General features: G+C 41.8%; 1 protein-coding gene across 3 annotated transcripts in view; it reads right to left on the reverse strand.

The window, feature by feature from the left end:
* The window catches only part of FGF14 (fibroblast growth factor 14), a 610,672-nt gene that overhangs the window by 203,995 nt on the left and 390,546 nt on the right, over nucleotides 1-16,131 (reverse strand). For all 3 annotated transcript variants that reach the window (XM_044287811.1, XM_044287813.1, XM_044287812.1), the window contains exons 2-3: nucleotides 13,826-13,936; nucleotides 9,926-10,029 (exon numbers count right to left, since the gene is read on the reverse strand). In XM_044287811.1, the coding sequence (XP_044143746.1) occupies nucleotides 9,926-10,029; nucleotides 13,826-13,936 (215 nt within the window). The remainder of the gene's footprint in view (nucleotides 1-9,925; nucleotides 10,030-13,825; nucleotides 13,937-16,131) is intronic.

The raw sequence follows: 16,131 nt of genomic DNA on the forward strand, positions 1-16,131 counted from the left end.
AGGACTGTGCCAATGTATATCTCATTTTGGGGATGCTAAAAAGTGGGCGGAGCCACAAACAACCAATCAGATTTTCCCTATTGACTTCAATAAGAAACCTTTAAACAGCTGTCATTCTCACAGCACCCAAACTCGGCAGGGTGGGTCAGTGTGAGACAAAGGTCAAAATTTATAAAAGTGGGCGGAGTCTACACTCCACCCAGTTACTCCGCCCACTCCAGTTGTAAGCTACTGGTGGAGGCAAGAACACATCACACAATTTCCCCAGAAATTGTACCTTTTCTAGTTCTTATTATTCTTATTATAGCCAAATTTGCCACCCTAACTCCTCCCACAGTTTTTACACTACATAGACAAAAATTTACCAAAACGTGCAGATTGTTACCCGATCGGATTGCTATTACTTTGTGGAGCGATCCCACCCCCGGGGCCCCCGTGGCGGGCCCCGGAAGCCCCCTTTTTTCCCATAGACTTTGACAGGGTAAATTTTCAAATCGCTCCCACTCGCCAGGCTTTGACGCTAAAGTCACCAAACTTGGGTCACTTAGTCATGGAGTCAACCCGAAAATTTTGGGCACATTTCGGGGACCCCAAAAAGTGGGCGGGGCCACACAGAACCAATCAAAATCTCCCCATTGACTATAATGAGACCTTCAAATTGCTACTCCTCCCACATTTTTAGGAGTACAAATTCCAAACTTTGCAGACTTGGTCGGCACCCACCCGAGTACCTTGCTTGTGCTTTGTTACCCGATCCCACCCTCCGGGCCCCTGGGACAGGGCCCCCAAAATCCATGTTTTTCCCATTGACTTTGACAGGGACAATTTTCAAATCGCTCCCAGTCGCACAGATTTTAAACTAAAGTCACCAAACTTGGGTCACTTAGTCATGGGGTCAACGCGCAATTTGTTAGAACATTTCGGAGACCCGAAAAAGTGGGCGGGGCCACACAGAACCAATCAAATTCTCCCCATTGACTATAATGAGACGTTCAAATTGCTACTCCTCCCACAGATTTAGGAGTATAAATACCGAACTTTGCACCCTTGGTCGGCACATACCCGAGTATCTTGCTTGTGCTTTGTTAACCGATCCCACCCTCCGGGCCCCTGGGGCGGGCCCCCGAAAACCTCTTTTTTTCTCCCATAGAGTTTTATTGGAAAAATGCAAACGTTTGTCACTCGTACAGCTTCGGAGTGAAACTCACCAAACTTGGGTCACTTAGTCATGGGGTCAACCTGAAAGTTTCTGTCACATTTTGGGGACATTAAAAAGTGGGCGGAGCTACAAACAACCAATCAGATTTTCCCTATTGTCTTCAATGAGAAAATTTTAAATTGCTGTCATTCTCACAGTATTTAAGCCAGAATACCCAAACTTGGCACCGTAGGTCATTGGGTGACTGGATTCAAAAAATTATGAAAAAGTGGGCGGAGTCTACAACGGCCAATCAAATTTCAGCCATTTGTTTAAATGGGAAAACTTCAAACTGCCGCTGCTCTTAGACTGTTAATGGCAGGGTTCTGAAACTTGGTACAGTTGGACAATTTAGGATTAGGATTAAAATTTTGAAAAGTGGGCGGGGCCAAAAACAACCAATCAGATTTCTTTCATAGATTTCAATATGGAAAAAAAAATTTTAAGAAAATTGAAAAATGCTGCCATGATTGATGTCAGGGGCTTCAAATCTCTGAAATCAGGTGATAGATTACTTTGGATTCAAAAAATTTAAAAGTGGGCGGAGCCAACAACAACAAATCAGATTTTCCCTATTAACTTCAATGAGAAACCTTTAAATTGCTGTCATTCTCACAGTATTTAAGACAGAATACCCAAACTTGGCACCATAGGTCATTGGGTGACTGGGGTCAACATTTTTAAAAAGTGGGCGGGGTCTACAACGGCCAATCAAATTTCAGCCATTTGTTTAAATGGGAAAAATTCAAACTGCCGCTGCTCTTAGACTGTTAATGGCAGGCTCCCCAAACTTGGTACAGTTGGACAATTTAGGATTAAAATTTTGAAAAGTGGGCGGGGCCAAAAACAACCAATCAGATTTCTTTCATTGATTTCAATATGGAAAAAAAAATAATTCTGAAAATTGAAAAATGCTGCCATGATTGATGTCAGGGGCTTCAAATCTCTGAAATCAGGTGATAGATTACTTTGGATTCAAAAATTTAAAAAGTGGGCGGAGCCAACAACAACAAATCAGATTTTCCCTATTGACTTCAATGAGAAACCTTTAAATTGCTGTCATTCTCACAGTATTTAAGCCAGAATACCCAAACTTGGCACCGTAGGTCATTGGGTGACTGGATTCAAAAATTTACAAAAAAAGTGGGCGGAGTCTACAACGGCCAATCAAATTTCAGCCATTTGTTTAAATGGGAAAAATTCAAACTGCCGCTGCTCTTAGACTGTTAATGGCAGGGTTCTGAAACTTGGCACAGTTGGTCACTGGAGGACTGTGCCAATGTATATCTCATTTTGGGGACGCTAAAAAGTGGGCGGAGCCACAAACAACCAATCAGATTTTCCCTATTGACTTCAATAAGAAACATTTAAACAGCTGACATTCTCACAGTATTTAAGCCACAGCACCCAAACTCGGCAGGGTGGGTCAGTGTGAGACAAAGGTCAAAATTTATAAAAGTGGGCGGAGTCTACAATCCACCCAGTTACTCCGCCCACTCCAGTTGTAAGCTACTGGTGGAGGCAAGAACACATCACACAATTTCCCCAGAAATTGTACCTTTTCTAGTTATCTTATTATTCTTATTATAGCCAAATTTGCCACCCTAACTCCTCCCACAGTTTTTACACTACATAGACAAAAATTTACCAAAACGTGCAGATTGTTCCCGATCGGATTGCTATTACTTTGTGGAGCGATCCCACCCCCGGGGCCCCCGTGGCGGGCCCCGGAAGCCCCCTTTTTTCCCATAGACTTTGACAGGGTAAATTTTCAAATCGCTCCCACTCGCCAGGCTTTGACGCTAAAGTCACCAAACTTGGGTCACTTAGTCATGGAGTCAACCCGAAAATTTTGGGCACATTTCGGGGACCCCAAAAAGTGGGCGGGGCCACACAGAACCAATCAAAATCTCCCCATTGACTTTAATGAGACCTTCAAATTGCTACTTCTCCCACATTTTTAGGAGTACAAATTCCAAACTTTGCAGACTTGGTCGGCACCCACCCGAGTACCTTGCTTTTGCTTTGTTACCCGATCCCACCCTCCGGGCCCCTGGGACAGGGCCCCCAAAATCCACGTTTTTCCCATTGACTTTGACAGGGACAATTTTCAAATCTCTCCCAGTCGCACAGATTTTAAACTAAAGTCACCAAACTTGGGTCACTTAGTCATGGGGTCAACCTGAAAATTTCTGTCACATTTTGGGGGACATTAAAAAGTGGGCGGAGCTACAAACCACCAATCAGATTTTCCCTATTGACTTCAATGAGAAACTTTTAAATTGCTGTCATTCTCACAGTATTTAAGCCAGAATACCCAAACTAGGCACCGTAGGTCATTGGGTGACTGGGGTCAAAAAAAATTAAAAAGTGGGCGGGGTCTACAACGGCCAATCAAATTTCAGCCATTTGTTTAAATGGGAAAAATTCAAACTGCCGCTGCTCTTAGACTGTTAATGGCAGGGTTCCCGAAACTTGGCACAGTTGGTCACTGGAGGACTGTGCCAATGTATATCTCATTTTGGGGATGCTAAAAAGTGGGCGGAGCCACAAACAACCAATCAGATTTTCCCTATTGACTTCAATAAGAAACCTTTAAACAGCTGTCATTCTCACAGCACCCAAACTCGGCAGGGTGGGTCAGTGTGAGACAAAGGTCAAAATTTATAAAAGTGGGCGGAGTCTACACTCCACCCAGTTACTCCGCCCACTCCAGTTGTAAGCTACTGGTGGAGGCAAGAACACATCACACAATTTCCCCAGAAATTGTACCTTTTCTAGTTCTTATTCTTATTCTTATTATAGCCAAATTTGCCACCCTAACTCCTCCCACAGTTTTTACACTACATAGACAAAAATTTACCAAAACGTGCAGATTGTGCCCGATCGGATTGCTATTACTTTGTGGAGCGATCCCACCCCCGGGGCCCCCGTGGCGGGCCCCGGAAGCCCCCTTTTTTCCCATAGACTTTGACAGGGTAAATTTTCAAATCGCTCCCACTCGCCAGGCTTTGACGCTAAAGTCACCAAACTTGGGTCACTTAGTCATGGAGTCAACCCGAAAATTTTGGGCACATTTCGGGGACCCCAAAAAGTGGGCGGGGCCACACAGAACCAATCAAAATTTCCCCATTGACTATAATGAGACTTTCAAATTGCTACTCCTCCCACATTTTTAGGAGTACAAATTCCAAACTTTGCAGACTTGGTCGGCACCCACCCGAGTACCTTGCTTGTGCTTTGTTACCCGATCCCACCCTCCGGGCCCCTGGGAAAGGGCCCCCAAAATCCATGTTTTTCCCATTGACTTTGACAGGGAAAATTTTCAAATCTCTCCCAGTCGCACAGATTTTAAACTAAAGTCACCAAACTTGGGTCACTTAGTCATGGGGTCAACGCGCAATTTGTTAGAACATTTCGGAGACCCGAAAAAGTGGGCGGGGCCACACAGAACCAATCAAATTCTCCCCATTGACTACAATGAGACGTTCAAATTGCTACTCCTCCCACAGATTTAGGAGTATCAATACCGAACTTTGCACTCTTGGTCGGCACATACCCGAGGATCTTGCTTGTGCTTTGTTAACCGATCCCACCCTCCGGGCCCCTGGGGCGGGCCCCCGAAAACCTCTTTTTTTCTCCCATAGAGTTTTATTGGAAAAATGCAAATGTTTGTCACTCATACAGCTTCGGAGTGAAACTCACCAAACTTGGGTCACTTAGTCATGGGGTCAACCTGAAAATTCCTGTCACATTTTGGGGACATTAAAAAGTGGGCGGAGCTACAAACAACCAATCAGATTTTCCCCATTGTCTTCAATGAGAAAATTTTAAATTGCTGCCATTTCAACATTGTTAATGGCAGGGTTGTTAAACTTAATATATTCGGTTAATAGGGGGACTAGAATTCAAATGTTTAAAAGTGGGAGGAGTCTACAACGGCCAATCAAATTTCAGCTATATGTTTTAATGGAAAAAATTCAAACTGCCGCTGCTCTTAGACTGTTAATGGCAGGATCCCCAAACTTGGTACAGTTGGACAATTTAGGATTAGGATTAAAATTCTGAAAAGTGGGCGGGGCCAAAAACAACCAATCAGATTTCTTTGATTGATTTCAATGGGAAAATTGAAAAATGCAGAAAATTGAAAAATGCTGCCATTATTGATGTCAGGGGCTTCAAATCTCAGAAATCAGGTCATAGATTACTTTGGCTTCAAAAATTTAAAAAGTGGGCGGAGCCAACAACAACAAATCAGATTTTTCCTATTGACTTCAATGATAAACCTTTAAATTGTTGTCATTCTCACAATATTAAAGCCAGAATACCCAAACTTGGCACCGTAGGTCATTGGGTGACTGGGGTCAAAAAAATTTAAAAAGTGGGTGGGGTCTACAACGGCCAATCAAATTTCATCCATTTGTTTAAATGGGAAAAATTCAAACTGCCGCTACTCTTAGACTGTTAATGGCAGGGTTCCGAAACTTGGCACAGTTGGTCACTGGAGGACTGTGCCAATGTATATCTCATTTTGGGGACGCTAAAAAGTGGGCGGAGCCACAAACAACCAATCAGATTTTCCCTATTGACTTCAATAAGAAACCTTTAAACAGCTGTCATTCTCACAGCACCCAAACTCGGCAGGGTGGGTCAGTGTGAGACAAAGGTCAAAATTTATAAAAGTGGGCGGAGTCTACACTCCACCCAGTTACTCCGCCCACTCCAGTTGTAAGCTACTGGTGGAGGCAAGAACACATCACACAATTTCCCCAGAAATTGTACCTTTTCTAGTTATTATTATTATTATTATAGCCAAATTTGCCACCCTAACTCCTCCCACAGTTTTTACACTACATAGACAAAAATTTACCAAAACGTGCAGATTGTACCCGATCGGATTGCTATTACTTTGTGGAGCGATCCCACCCCCGGGGCCCCCGTGGCGGGCCCCGGAAGCCCCCTTTTTTCCCATAGACTTTGACAGGGTAAATTTTCAAATCGCTCCCACTCGCCAGGCTTTGACGCTAAAGTCACCAAACTTGGGTCACTTAGTCATAGAGTCAACCCGAAAATTTTGGGCACATTTCGGGGACCCCAAAAAGTGGGCGGGGCCACACAGAACCAATCAAAATTTCCCCATTGACTATAATGAGACTTTCAAATTGCTACTCCTCCCACATTTTTAGGAGTACAAAACTACAAACTTTGCAGACTTGGTCGGCACCCACCCGAGTACCTTGCTTGTGCTTTGTTACCCGATCCCACCCTCCGGGCCCCTGGGACAGGGCCCCCAAAATCCACGTTTTTCCCATTGACTTTGACAGGGAAAATTTTCAAATCGCTCCCAGTCGCACAGATTTGAAACTAAAGTCACCAAACTTGGGTCACTTAGTCATGGGGTCAACCTGAAAATTTCTGTCACATTTTGGGGACATTAAAAATTAAAAAGTGGGCGGAGCTACAAACAACCAATCAGATTTTCCCTATTGTCTTCAATGAGAACATTTTAAATTGCTGCCATTTCAACATTGTTAATGGCAGGGTTGTTAAACTTAATATATTCGGTTAATAGGTGACTAGAATTCAAATGTTTTAAAGTGGGCGGAGTCTACAGCGGCCAATCAAATTTCAGCTATATGTTTTAAATGGAAAATTTAAAAATGCCGTTGCTCTTAGACTGTTAATGGCAGGGTTCTGAAACTTGGCACAGTTGGTCACTGGAGGACTGTGCCAATGTATATCTCATTTTGGGGGACGCTAAAAAGTGGGCGGAGCCACAAACAACCAATCAGATTTTCCCTTTTGACTTCAATAAGAAACCTTTAAACAGCTGTCATTCTCACAGCACCCAAACTCGGCAGGGTGGGTCAGTGTGAGACAAAGGTCAAAATTTAGAAAAGTGGGCGGAGTCTACACTCCACCCTGTTACTCCGCCCACTCCAGTTGTAAGCTACTGGTGGAGGCAAGAACACATCACACAATTTCCCCAGAAATTGTACCTTTTCTAGTATTATTAATAATATTTTTTATATAGTGCCACCATATTCCTCACCACAATTTAGAGAGTTCTTGTAAAACCAAAATAGACATCACAGAATTAAAGGCTTATATACAATTGAAAGACTAGGAATGAGCCTCCTGCTCTCAAGAGCTTACACTCTACTAGGAAATGGGGGTGACACAAATGGAAAAATTGATTCTTCTCCGTAGCATACTCTGCTTTATGCTTCAGAAGAATCATTCCAGCGAGTGCGTAATAGGAAAAGTTTTCCCTTAAGAAAGCATTTGTTTTTTGTTCCCCAGGACACTTACCTGTCTATGTGACATGCAATATTGCTTTCTAGCGACATCGACCATAAGTCATCCACATCACCTTGTTTAAACGTCTCAGGGAGACACTATATTGCACATTTTCATTTTTCTGTTGACACTGATCATCAGTTACCCTGAACTTATCTTGTGAGAGCTTGTCATATATATCGAGGACATACTTTACTTGGGGGTCTATAAAATGGTGACAAGATCCATTGCAGCAGATAGTTTTTTACTAAACTAACATCATAAATCTGAGGATGTAAACCAGAATGCAATGTCCAATGTCAGCACTTAATTTGCTATAAGCTACAGAGCTAGACAGGGACCTGAAAGCAGTTCATAGCTCATATCCAGTTTACATAACTGCCGTGTAACACGTAGACAGTTCTACGTATGGGAGAAATAGCCGGGCGTACTTGGCTATCTCCGGAACTCCTGTGCAGATGAATGGAGCGGTAGTGTGCATGCCCGATCTGCCACACCATTCTTCTGATCAGTGGGGGTTCCAGCAGTGGGACCCGCACCAATATTATAGTTATCCCCTATCCTGTGAACATGGGATAACTTTTTACAACTGGAATATCCCTTTAAACTGAGTTCATTTGACAATTGAGGTGTGCTGAAACCTGATAGTGAAGCTCTCCATTTCTCTACAGCACCCCCACAGGGCACATTAAGTATTACACATTGCTCATTCAAATGAATACCCTGTCTATATAAAGCATGACAGGACAGGTCCTTCAGAGTGAGAGACGCTCTTTGTAGTCATCTACACTCTCGCCAAGAGATAAGAATTAAGATCAGAGAACCTACTTTATTTACTCAAAAGTCTCCTATGAGTAAAATAGGTTTTCAAAACTGAACAATCCCTTTAAATGTATACATTACAAGACAATTCTAATTTATGGACAATCTGTCATTCCTTTCATTGCCAGGACAACTGTCACACTTTTGACAAATACAAATGAAATCTGAATTATTAAACCACAACAAAAAATCATATTACACTCCCATAGATGTTGAAAAGTAGACATTGGGCACACTGGGAAAATGTCACTCAACACTTGACACCATCCTGGGCACCTTCATGCAATTTTGCATCAAAGAATAACGTTTTGTTTAAAAATGCATAAAAAATCATGTTTGTGGCTGCAGAGCCCAGTATCCACAACACCTCCAAAAAATAAAATATCTAAGCTCTAGCCCCTATATTCTAGCCAATGTAAGCAATGAAACACACAATGTCTCATATATGTACTTGGCAGTTAAAAGTGTTTTACCGGATTAGGGCTTGTTCACACGAACATAAGGGCACTGTGCCTGTGCTGTGGACCGCAAACTGCGGTCCGCAATGCACGTGTACCGGCTGTGGGGCTGCTGCATGTAGATCGCAACCCCATTCACTTGAATGGGGTCCGCGATCCGTCCATTCCGCAAAAAGATAGAGCAAGGTCTATCTTTTTGTGGTGCTTCCGTAGGGTTCCGTTCCGCACCACATCTCCGGATTTGCGGACCCATTTAAGTGAATGGGTCCACATCCGTGATGTGGGCCGATGCCCCGTGTATTGCAGAACCGCCACATGCAGGAAGCAATATGGCAATGGAGGGGCAATGGACGTGTGAATAAGCCCTTAGGAAAACAGAACAGGAGCACCATTCTACATGTCGTGTGTGGCTTTGCAACTCAGTGTCAATCACTTCAAAGTAGCTATGCTGCACAAGCAAAGTATGGTGCTGTTTCTGGATGAAAGTCATGTTTTTTAAATTCTGCCCTTTAACGCCCTTATCTAAACACCAACATACACCCCGTATACACCTCCTGTGCATGACTAGTAGGTTGACATATCCCTATTATTTTAATAGGCATCAACGGCTAATGATAAATTATCCAAACGCTTTGTGTTACAGCATCCATTGATTGACAGGACCAGACAGTGTAAATATCATCACACCTGGCCCTGACTATCAAGTACAGAGGGAGCGGCAATTGCAGAAACAGCAGAGCCTCCAGGTGTAATGGCAACGCCCCTGTTGCTCCTAGAGGCTCATTTGCATATATCAAAACATCATTTTTCTCAGCAATGTGAGCACTTATGAACATGGGTGTCTTCAGCTGCCAAGGGCACATGCAACAGGTCAGCCAGTGTCCTAGGTACAAATCTGCTGACAGATGCCCTTTAAAGCAGAAAAACAAAGAATGTCTTACACCAGGCATCCTCAAACTGCGGCCCTCCAGCTGTTGTAAAACTACAACTCCCACAATGCCCTGCTGTAGGCTGATACCTAAAGAGTGTTCCGGCATGCTGGGAGTTGTAGTTTAGCAACAGCTGGAGGGCCGCAGTTTGAGGATGCCTGTCTTACATCTTTATTCACACTGCCAGTTAAAAGTAGTAATAAAAGCGCAGTACTCACTGATGTGTACAGGTAACCCTCTCCGTTCATTGCAATATATAAACCTGTTTTTACGCCTTGGATTGCAACAACACGAAGACCCACTGGTATGAGGTTGAATAATGCTGTAAAGAACAGACATATGTTATAAATATTCTGCTGTGTTGATGGAAGCCACATACATTCACAATATAACAGTACATTAATCCTAGCAAGGCGACCTTTATCATGATAGTCCAATGCACTGACAAAACAGTGCATAGAGGAGACATATCTATTTTCCAAAATTCGTTTAGTGCCAACTACACATTACAATTCAGTGTCTGCAGTTAGCAGTGGATGGGCCCCAGGGGAAATATGAAATCATGCAGCATCACAAAAATGGTTGATTTTATGCTAATTTGTGTCTGAAATGGGATATAATAAAAAGTAATTTCTCTCTAACAGCAAACGGACATCTAGAGAAGAGCACAAACCCAAAGTGCAGCAAAAGAACTGCTGACATTTACCTGTTTACATTTTAGTCGAGGGGAACTACAAAGTGACGGTGATGAAAGGCGAAGGGCGAAAAACATGATGACTCAATGGAAGCAAAAGGTGGGTATTGTTAAGGAATGGCAAGAATGTGAACAGAAAACAAAAACCTGAGATGATAGGATAAAAAGACAAAAAGAAATAACAAGAATAACATGATGAAAAAAAAGCATAGAGCGTAACAGGCAGAAGCAAACCCCATGCATGTGGTCTCTGCACTGACCGCAAAGCTTTCAGGTATTAGATAGAACTAAATTCTTAATATTTGAAGGGGTTGTACAACATTAGAAGTCATGGCTGCTTTATTCTAAAAGTAGTGCCACTCCAGCTCCCAGGTTGTGTGTGGCATTGCAGTTCAGTCCCAATTACTTCAGTGGAGCTGAGCTGCAATACCAGACACAGCACATGTGATGGAGTGGCAATGTTTCTGGAAAAGAAGCAGTTATGATTTTCTAATTCTGTGCAACCCTTTATCATGTGCACCGGTTCTTTGATGGTAAAATGACTTGATTAGTCAGATCGCACTAAGGAAAAACCTAATGTGATGCTTCCACAACTACCTATGCTATGCTGGTTGGCCTATATGGTCAGTTGAACCAATCATGAGTCCATCATGAGACCAATCTTTTGTATTATTTCACTAAACATAGATGGCAGTGGCATTAAAAACTAGACCAAAACATTACAAAAACCCTGTAAGGACTTGTTCACATCAGCGCCAATATTTTCCATTCTTCTGCTCTGTTATACGAGCAGAAGAACAGAAATAACGGAAGCCCCAGATTTGGCACATAACGAATGGATCCAACATTCCCCATTATCGATAAAGGGATCTGTTCAGTTTCTGTTTTGAAGAACATTTTTTAGTGGAGAGAAAAGCCCTGTATGCAGGACTATTCTCTCCGATATTTTTGATAAACTCTGTGACAAGCTTCAAACGGAGCCTCCAACAGAGGTGTGAACATACCCTAAGATGATTATAGTCATACTAGTCTCCACTAGAACAGCTGTGCATTCCCGCTATAAAATCAGTAGTCCTGTTTGATCATAACTGTAAAACAAGTGACCTCAACATAGAAGTGCAATGCCCCCAAGTGGCATTACCACTTCTACACCCTGCTTATGTCTGTATATTTGCAATAACTATTTCATCTTATGCCTTTATTTCAGGTCCTCCATGTAGTGTGCATTTCTTCTTATGCATTTGTATTGTTCATGTAATAACCTGGTTCCCCAGAGGGTGGCAGCAGACTTGGCAGTGCTACCTTACAGAGAGTGGAACCTCCAGCTCTCTTAGACACTCTCCTCTGAGGAGACAGTACGGTCTAGTACGGTCTAGTTGGTTCCTGTATGCCATGCTGTAGGGAGAAACAGCAAACGCTCGTCCCTGAGGGACTGAGCTCTTCATAAAATCCAGCCAGGACAAGAAGTTCCTGGAATCACAGTGAGAGACAGACTTAGAACAACAGCAACAAGCAGAAAGGAAAGCACTTCTATTTAATATTGCTCAGATTCAGCAGAGAGAAGTTCTGCAGAAGTATTTGCCTGCCAAAGTCCTGCTAAAACCTGTTGGGAACCAAGACCAGTTCTGTGGATCCTTTGGATTATCGTTTATGCAAAGTAAAGTAACTGTTGAACTTCCATACAACCAAGTCTGGACTCCATTTTATTCCTACACTATCCAAGTTAACTACCCTTTTGCACTGCTTCGGACCACATCACATCTGGGATCCATGGATATCCAGGTAGGAAAACCGTGACACGTGCACATAACATCTATAGAGACTGTAGGCCACCCTGCGCCACTCCTATCTCTGGGTACCAACATTACCATCTACAAAGGGACCCTTGTGCGTCCGCTGCTTAACCACAACTGGCGTCGCGTTTACTTGCTCTATAAGAGGGACATATTTCGCAGAAACCTCCTAAGGGGCGAGGGATATCCCAGATGCTGAACCCGTGGTTCGTTACAGAAGATAGTTTCCATTTCCCAGCACTGGAGTGTGCAGCAGCAGAAAAAGCAATGAATAAAAACATTCTAGCTTAAAAAAAAAGCAACCATGACTTTTGATATTGTTGACTTCAATATTAGCAAAAATACAACGCATTCTCTCAAGTAGTGTAGAAATGCCATTCCCCGTCTCTATAGGAAGGTTTATGACATCATATACTAAACATTGATGCCATGACTGGACTTGTGTAGGCAATACCTTACAATTTAATTTTAGCCTTGGGGTACATCCTTTAAACTGATGGTCAAAATAGAAAAGTAGATTAGGTTTCCAAAGACACTGCATTGCGTTGAATGAAATTGAAGTATGGACATGTTTGTGTGGAGTCTGTGGACCTTCCAGATGTTATAGACGTCTGCATTCCTGTCATAAATCTCTGCACACAGACTATGGAATTTCATTTGACAGAGCAGGTTATGAGGTATATTTGTAAATCGGGATAAATCCAGGAAAGGGTTCACTTATGGTAGTTGTATTATGTATGAATGCATGTCATTATAGACATAGAATGCAACATACAAATTCAGAGTTATTCTATGCACAATGGACTGTTAGATCACAATCACTGCTGGATTATCTAGAGCCAGTTTCATTTTGAAGCCTGACTCCCACAAGCCTATTTCATTCTGGTAGCTTCATTTAGCATCATAGCTGCCAGATGTCTACTGATACAATAGGACTTTATGGAATTCCCTTATAGCTGCTTGTTCTGGCTGTGATGTAACTCATTGAGTGTAGTATTTTTGCAACAGGTTTTTTCTCTTAGATTACAATCCGAATCAATAGTGTTGAAACATGAAAAACTTTAGGTTAAATTTGTATGCACTGTTGAATATTGATACTCTATAACACCCTGTTCAGAACTTAAAAAAATCAGTATACAACTATATAATGCCCAGTCACCCAAGGCTTTTAATCAGAGTGTGATATAGCTGCATTCTACATGGTCCTGAATTTTGTAAGCCAAAAGCCCAGGAGAGGCAAGTCTGTTAGTGTAGGTCCCATCTGTTGGAAGCCACCTTGTAGTTGGTAGATGGGCCAGACACAATTTTGATCAAAACGTGTGCAAAGAGCTTCTAATTTTCATATAGTAAGTATAGCAGTAATGCAATCAAATATATATATATATATATATATATATATATCTTTGTATGTGTATATATATATATATATATATATATATTTAATTTATTATATAGTAAATCTGTTATAGCAGTAATTTATAAATACAATTTGATGCTAGGCATATAGGTTCTAAACGTATATAAACTTAACAATCAAAACTAATTATAACATGGCTGCACCACACAGCTTGATCATTAACCGTATAGATTTTTCACATAAAGAAGTAGAGAATGAGATTTCTGGTACTTACTAGAGTTGCTGCTGTCATCCTTGGTTCCATCAAGTGTTCCATCTGGGTGCATTTGCAAGTAGTATCCTTGCCGGCAATATAACCTGGTCACTATGCCCTTGAGCTGGGGATCTGAAATACAGATATATTGTGACATTAGTTTAAAAACCTGGCCATCAAGTATTCGTTTTTCTCTTGTTTGTGCCCTGAGCTGTACAGGTAAGCTGTCCATGACTAGTTCTAATGTGAAGGGAGGCTAAGCTACTGCTGTGAAGAACCTAGCCATGGTCGTTATTTGACCTTTCCAAACCCTTTCACCTCCTCCAAGGTGTGTCCCTTTGTTATTTTGAAACACAGCTCTGCATGACTTTTTGATTTTAAGAACTACAGTTTTGAAGATATGCCCCAATTGGAATTATTTCCTAAAGGAAAAAAAAAAGTTTCATTCATAGCTAAGTTGGGAACTATACTTGGAATATACTTGACCAATTAATTGGTACAAAGATCATTTGCTGAAATTGGGATTTCTGCTATCTGAAGTGCTCATAAACTGCCCTGCCATATAAGAACAACTAGGCAAGACAGAGTTTTGATGACATAACCTGCTGAATGATGCGCTTGTCCCCCTTTTACATCATGCTCACCACTTGTCTAAATCTGCAGTCAGATTAAAGATAATTTACGCCATAAAACTAGTGTAAGTAAAACCTGAAACCTTCATTAGCTTCTAGCTGGCATAGATTTCAGTTTCTTCTGCAATGATCTCCTGCCGTATACAAAAAATATTAAGAGGTATGAACCTTATACCAAGACCTGAGTATGAAACACCAGTCTTTATAAATTTCCCCCAGTGTCTCCATAATGCTACTGTGTAACAGAAAATCAATGCGCTGACTATTGTGAAGTCTAATAAACTATATACATGGGAGATATTTTATTTTCTCTATAATAATCACCAAGCAGCTGCCACCAATCAAGAAGTAGATTATTCCTATCCATATAAACACATTGGAGGGAGAAGCAGGTCCAAAGCTATGGTGCAGGACCAATGCCATCTGGCATTTCCATGCAGGATTTAAAACCTTAACCTAGTGACTAACCAATTTAAATTACAATTGTAAAGTACAAAATCAAACGGAATATTTGCCTAGGCGATTATTGGCTTGTCGCACTCCAAATTAACAGCATTCATATTTATAGTGCTAATAATTCCAAATACATGATGATAAAAGGCTCGGAATTGCATTCCACATTGTTTCCAGGTATTTTGATAGGACTCTATTACTAAGGGTACTTTCACACTAGCGTTTAACTTCTCCGGCATTAAGTTCCGTCCTTGGGGCTCAATACCAGAAAAAAGTTTTATCCTAATGTATTCTGAATGGAGAGCAATCCGTTCAGTATGCATCAGGATGTCTTCAGTTCAGTCACTGAACGGTTTTTGTACGGTTTTTGTACGGAGAAAATACCGCAGCATCCAAAATTCTGGCATTATTTTCCTAATTTATTCTAGAGATAATGGCTAGAGCTGAGCGAATTAAATCCACCAAAGTGGAATTCGATCCGAATTTCAGGATAAATTTGATTTGCTGCGAAGCTGAATTTCCTTGTGCTTCGTGGTAGTGAATAACTTTAACCTGAAATAGTGTGAAAAACTAAAAATATCCTCCATTTGCTCGCAATGAGCCACCCGCCACAATCTTGATGGAAGATCTCGGCCGAAATCCTGTGCACAGTGACGCAGTGTGATGACCTCATCTAGGGCCGCACGAGATTTCGCCCAGATCTTTAAGCAATATGGTGGCGGCCGGACCGTCACGAGCATAAGGAGGCGTTAAGTTTGATTTAATTTTACACTGTTTTTACACTCAGATGCCTCGATGATGTATGAACGTGGCATCTGAGGGGTACAATCATGGGGGGGCGGCACTATCGCAGCTCCCTGTCATTTCACCTGCTACTTACAAAAAAATTTGCTTCGTGACAAAGTAATTAGTCACAAATCCAAGCAGCCGAATCAAATTTTCTAAAACTTCACTCATCTCTAGTAATAACATAAAAAGTTTGACAAATTATGAATAAATTGCCTGCCATTTGCAATAAAGGTCCAGATGGATGTTACCAGTTGGGGGCCTGCACAGTCTGACATTATCTAACCAACCAGGTCTGCCAGAGCAAAAGCTACCCTTTGTTAGTGGCTGATAAATGGGTGTCCCAAATAGGGGCATATGGAAATCATTGTGAGACAACCTCTTTGATTCTGATTTTGAAGTTATATGTCCTCTTGCACACGACCGTATGGCTTTTTCAGTATTTTGCGGTATGCA

This window comes from Bufo gargarizans, chromosome 3 (genome assembly GCF_014858855.1).
Source record: "Bufo gargarizans isolate SCDJY-AF-19 chromosome 3, ASM1485885v1, whole genome shotgun sequence".
In the NCBI taxonomy this organism is placed as follows: Eukaryota; Metazoa; Chordata; class Amphibia; order Anura; family Bufonidae; genus Bufo; species Bufo gargarizans.